General features: G+C 45.6%; 1 protein-coding gene across 1 annotated transcript in view; it reads right to left on the bottom strand.

Annotated features, from left to right (window-relative positions):
* LOC307149371 (kinase non-catalytic C-lobe domain-containing protein 1-like) overlaps positions 1 to 5,000 on the bottom strand; it is a 46,022-nt gene that overhangs the window by 8,785 nt on the left and 32,237 nt on the right. Inside the window, 1 exon segment of the mRNA XM_079855662.1 lies at positions 1,252 to 1,505. Coding sequence (XP_079711788.1) covers positions 1,252 to 1,505 — 254 coding nt within the window.

Raw genomic sequence — 5,000 nt, forward strand, 5'->3', positions numbered from 1 at the left:
TTCATCTTTGATCATTTTTATCTCTGTGTCGCTGTTCAGATTTCATCTCTACACACATTCATACAATACAGAACGTACTTTTTAACGGCCGTGTTTCAAACCATCATCATGACGTCATCATCATGCTCATCATGGCAGCATTTATTTGATCAAAACTACAGTAAAAATTGTGAAATATTATAATGTAAATCATCTGTTTTCTATGTGAATATATAGTAAAGTGTAATTTATTCCTGTGATCAAAGCTGAATGTTCAGCATCATTACTCCAGTCTTCAGTGTCACATGATCCTTCAGAAATCACTCTAATATGAGGATTTGATGCTCAAGAAACATTTAGGATTATTATCAATGATGAAAACAGTTCATATTTTGGTGGAAACTGTGATACATTTTATTTTTCAGGATTCTTTGATGAATAAACATATCAAAAGAACAGCATTTATTTGAAATAGAATCTTTTGTTACATTATTAATGTCTTTACTGTCACATTTAATGCATCCTTGCTCAATAAAAGTATTAATCTTCCTGACTGTGAACTTTTGAGGGGTAGTGTACATCTCTTCAGTGTCTGTACAGAAATATCAACTATGTATTTCTCACTATGGTAACAGAGATCGATGGTCTTCTCTTTGAAGACGAGTAAGAGGAGTCTGACCTCCAACACCATCAAAGCAAACACACACACACACACACACACACACACACACACACACACTGACCATTTCTATTCTGCTATAAACCATAATGCACACTCTCTTTGAATCAAATTAAATGCACATCGTCCAGATCAAAATATGAATGATGGAAGCGGTTCGTTTCTTCCAAAGAAAATGAAGATAGTTCAGGATTGTGTACCTGGGGAAATTCTGGATCTAAATGTGGGTCCTTTCAGGACAGTTAGCATTAAATGAACACCGGAAATCAGCATTAGGACAAATGTCAGACCGGAGAACGAGGCAAAGACACTCAAAACCGGGAGAAAAAAATCACAATAAAATCTCAAATAAATAGGAAATAATATTGCAAAAAGAAAATTCAATTTTAATTTAAATGTTTTGCACTGTGACATTACTTTCATGAAAAATCGTATTGATATGACGCAAAAGAAATAGAAAAATATATTAGAGGGTTATGATCGTTAAATGTAATCCTCAATTAATGAAATCCACAACTTTTCTTGTTTTCTTGATTGTAAAATATGAGCCAGAGCTGTTGTGATGGTGCACCTGAAGTGTGTGTGCATCTCACCTGTGATCTGTCCTGTATGCTGGGAGACTGTGTGTGTCGGCTGAGGTTCTGAGCGTACTCCAGCACGTCCGGCCCGAAGCAGGCGTTCCCGAACACAGCCAGAGCCCAGCCGGAGGAGGAGGAGGAGGAGGAAGAGGAAGAGGAGGACTCGCACTCGTCCATCTCAGAGCCGTCAGGAGCGATCCCACACACACACTCGCCAGCGCCGGCTCCTGCAGCCTCCATCAGCACAGACAACACACACTCACTCACCTCTATATACAGAGAGAGAGAGAGAGAGAGAGAGAGAGAGACAGAGAGAGAGAGAGAGAGAGAGAGAGACAGAGAGAGAGAGAGAGAGACAGAGAGAGAGAGAGAGAGAGAGAGAGAGAGAGAGAGAGAGAGAGAGAGAGAGAGGTTCATCTCACAAAAGATGTCAACATCATATTTCACCATTTTATTACAATCATTCAGTTTTTTTTTGCATTGCGACACTATCCATCCATCATCCATCCATCCATCCATCCATCCATCCATCCATCCAACAATAACATTGATCTATTATACAAGAACTGAACTGAGCTGGACGATTACATCACTGTTTACTCCAGAGCGGCTTTATATATATACAGTCGTGCTCAGAATTAATCATACCCCTGGTAAATATGATCAAAAATGGCTGTAAAAAATAAATCTGCATCGTTTATCCTTTTGATCTTTCATTCAAAAAATTGGCAAAATCCTAACCTTTCATTGAAGAAAAAGAATTGAAAGTGGGGGGAATCACATTATGAAATAAATGTTTTTCTCCAAAACACGTTGGCCACAATTATTGGCACCCTTTTATTAAATACCTTTTTGCAATCTCCTTATGCCAAGATACCAGCTCTGAGTCTTCTTCTACAATGCCTGATGAGTTTGGAGAACACCTGACAAGAGATCAGAGACCATTCCTCCATACAGAATCTCTCCAGATCCTTCAGATTCCCAGATCCATGTTGGTGCTTCTTCTGTTCAGTTCAGCCCACTCATCAGGTCTGGGAACTGGGACGGTCATGGCAGAAGCTTCATTTTGTGCTCCACAACACATTTTTGTGTTGATTTTGATGTTTGTTTTGGATCGTTGTCCTGAAGGAAGATCCAACCACGGCCCATTATAAGATTTCTAGCAGAAGGCATCAGGTTTAGATTTTTTATCTGTTGATATTTGATAGAACCCACGATGCCATGTATCTGAACAAGAAGTCCAGGACCTCCAGCAGAAAAATATGCCCACAACATTAAAGATCCAATGGTATATTAAATTGTACATATGGGGTACTTTTTATCCTTGTGTGCACCAAACACATCTAGTGTGTTTGCTGCCAAAAAGCTCTTTGTTTAGTTTCATCTGACCACAGAACCCTGTGCCGTCTGAAGATCCAGTCGTGTCTGACCACTGAATATGCTGGAGTTTGTTTTTGGAGGAGCGAGGAGCATTTTTCTTGAAAACCTCCCAAACAACATGTGGGGATGCAGGGGTTGTTTGATTTTTTTTAAATAGGCTTTCCGACCCCAAGACTCAACTAATCTCTGCAATTCTCCATCTGTGATCCTTGAAGAGTCTTTGGCCACTCAAACTTTCCTCCTCACCGTGCATTAAGACAGTATAGACACACGTCCTCTTCCTGGCAGATTCGTAATATCTTTAGTTGATTGGAACTTCTTAATTATTGCCCTGATGGTGAAAATGGGGATTTTCAATTCTTTAGCTATTTTCTTACAGCCACTTTCTATTTTGTGAAGCTCAATAATCTTTTGCTGCACATCAGAACTATATTCTTTGGTTTTACTCATTGTGAGGGATGATTAAGGGGATTTGGCCTTTGTGTTTCCTCATATTTAAACTCCTGTGAAACAAGAAGTCATAGATGGACAATTTCATGTTCCTAGTCACCCTGGTGTGCTAAAAAAGGTAAATATTAATGGGAATATACTTCAGAGATATTTTATTCATAAAAAATTCTAGGGGTATGAATAATTTGGCCAACGTGTTTTGGAGAAACACATTTATTTCATAATGTGATTTCCCCCCCACTTTCAATTCTTTTACTTCAATGAAAGGTTTGTCACAGTGTTGTGTTATGTTCCCTGGTGTCCACTAGAGGTCCCCTTCCCCCATGGTGTCATTCTCATTAGGAACTGCATTTCCCACAATCCTTGTCTGCACTCATCACTGTTCATTGTACCCAGCTGCTCCCCATCATGATTGTTAGTTCTGTGTGTATTTATACCCTGTCTGTTTTAGTGTTTGCTACGGAGTCCTTGCTTAGTTCACACCACTTCCTGAGGTCAGTTTTGCGTGTTCCTGTTTGTTTCTTGTTTTTGGATTACTTATATGGATATTGACCTATTGCCTGGACTGGATGTACGAATACGGATTACCCTTAAATAAAAGCTGCATTATTGGATCTACTTTTGTCTTCGTGTGTGCGAGCGTGACAGAAGGACTCCGTCAAACACAAGGTCCAGCAGTATGTTCGCCAGTGTCTCTTCCCCAGCCACCGAGCGGGAGAGAGGACAATTTCTTAAGGGGACCCGGTTGGTCAAATTTCGCGGGACCCGTGGAGGCCGCAGTAGAGGAGGTGGTCGAGAGGAATCCAGACACCACTCTCCACTCTGGCCCCTCTTCGACCCTGGGTTGGTGATGTCCAGCCCAGAGCCCCATCCGCCACTGACTCCGCCCAGCCCAAAGCTCCATCCGCCGCTGACTCCGCCCAGCCCAAAGCCCCATCCGCCACTGACTCCGCCCAGCCCAAAGCTCCATCCGCCGCTGACTCCGCCCAGCCCAAAGCTCCATCCGCCGCTGACTCCGCCCACCCCAGAGCCCCATCCGCCACTGACTCCGCCCACCCCAGAGCTCCATCCGCCGCTGACTCCGCCCACCCCAGAGCTCCATCCGCCGCTGACTCCGCCCACCCCAGAGCTCCATCCGCCGCTGAGTCCGCCCAGCCCAGAGCTCCATCCGCCGCTGACTCCGCCCACCCCAGAGCTCCATCCGCCGCTGACTCCGCCCACCCCAGAGCTCCATCCGCCGCTGAGTCCGCCCAGCCCAGAGCTCTGTTCGCCGTGGTTTCCGTCCAGCCCAGAGCCTGCACATAGCCATCAGAAACAGCGGAGGAGGGGTAAGACCTCCAGTCTCCCCAAAGAACCAGAGGCGGAGCCTCAGATGACCTTATTTGAATGTTTCACTTGGTGGGATCGTCTCACTGAGCAGAGTGCTGCGTTCCCAGTAGATTCCGGGGAGACAGCAGCATCCACTTGCTCTCGAACACGGAGGAGGAGAAGGAAGACACCCTCCGTGATGGTTCCGGTGGTCCCAGTTCCGGTGGTCCCAGTTCCGGTGGTCCCAGTTCTGGTGGTCCTGAGTCCGGTGTTCCCGAGTCCGGAGACGGAGGAGGAAGAGAAACCCCTCTTCAATGACTTGTCCGGTGGCTCCTAACCCAGAGACCATTCCGGAGGTGATTGCCATCCCTGACGCGCCGCCCAGGCACCCTGCTCTGCCGGCCCCGCTCGAGCTGCTCGCCCTGCCGGCGCCACCCCAGCGACCTGGCATGTCTGCCGATCCAGAGACTGTTCACGTCACGTCTGCAGATCCAGAGACTGTTCACGTCACGTCTGCCGATCCAGAGACTGTTCACGTCACGTCTGCTGAGCCAGGGTTTCCAGACAAGATGGCCGTCGCCGAGCCTGTGTCTCCGGACAAGATGGCCGTCGCAGAGGCTGTGTCT

Source organism: Squalius cephalus (assembly GCF_949319135.1).
Source record: "Squalius cephalus genome assembly, chromosome: 21".
NCBI lineage: Eukaryota > Metazoa > Chordata > Actinopteri > Cypriniformes > Leuciscidae > Squalius > Squalius cephalus.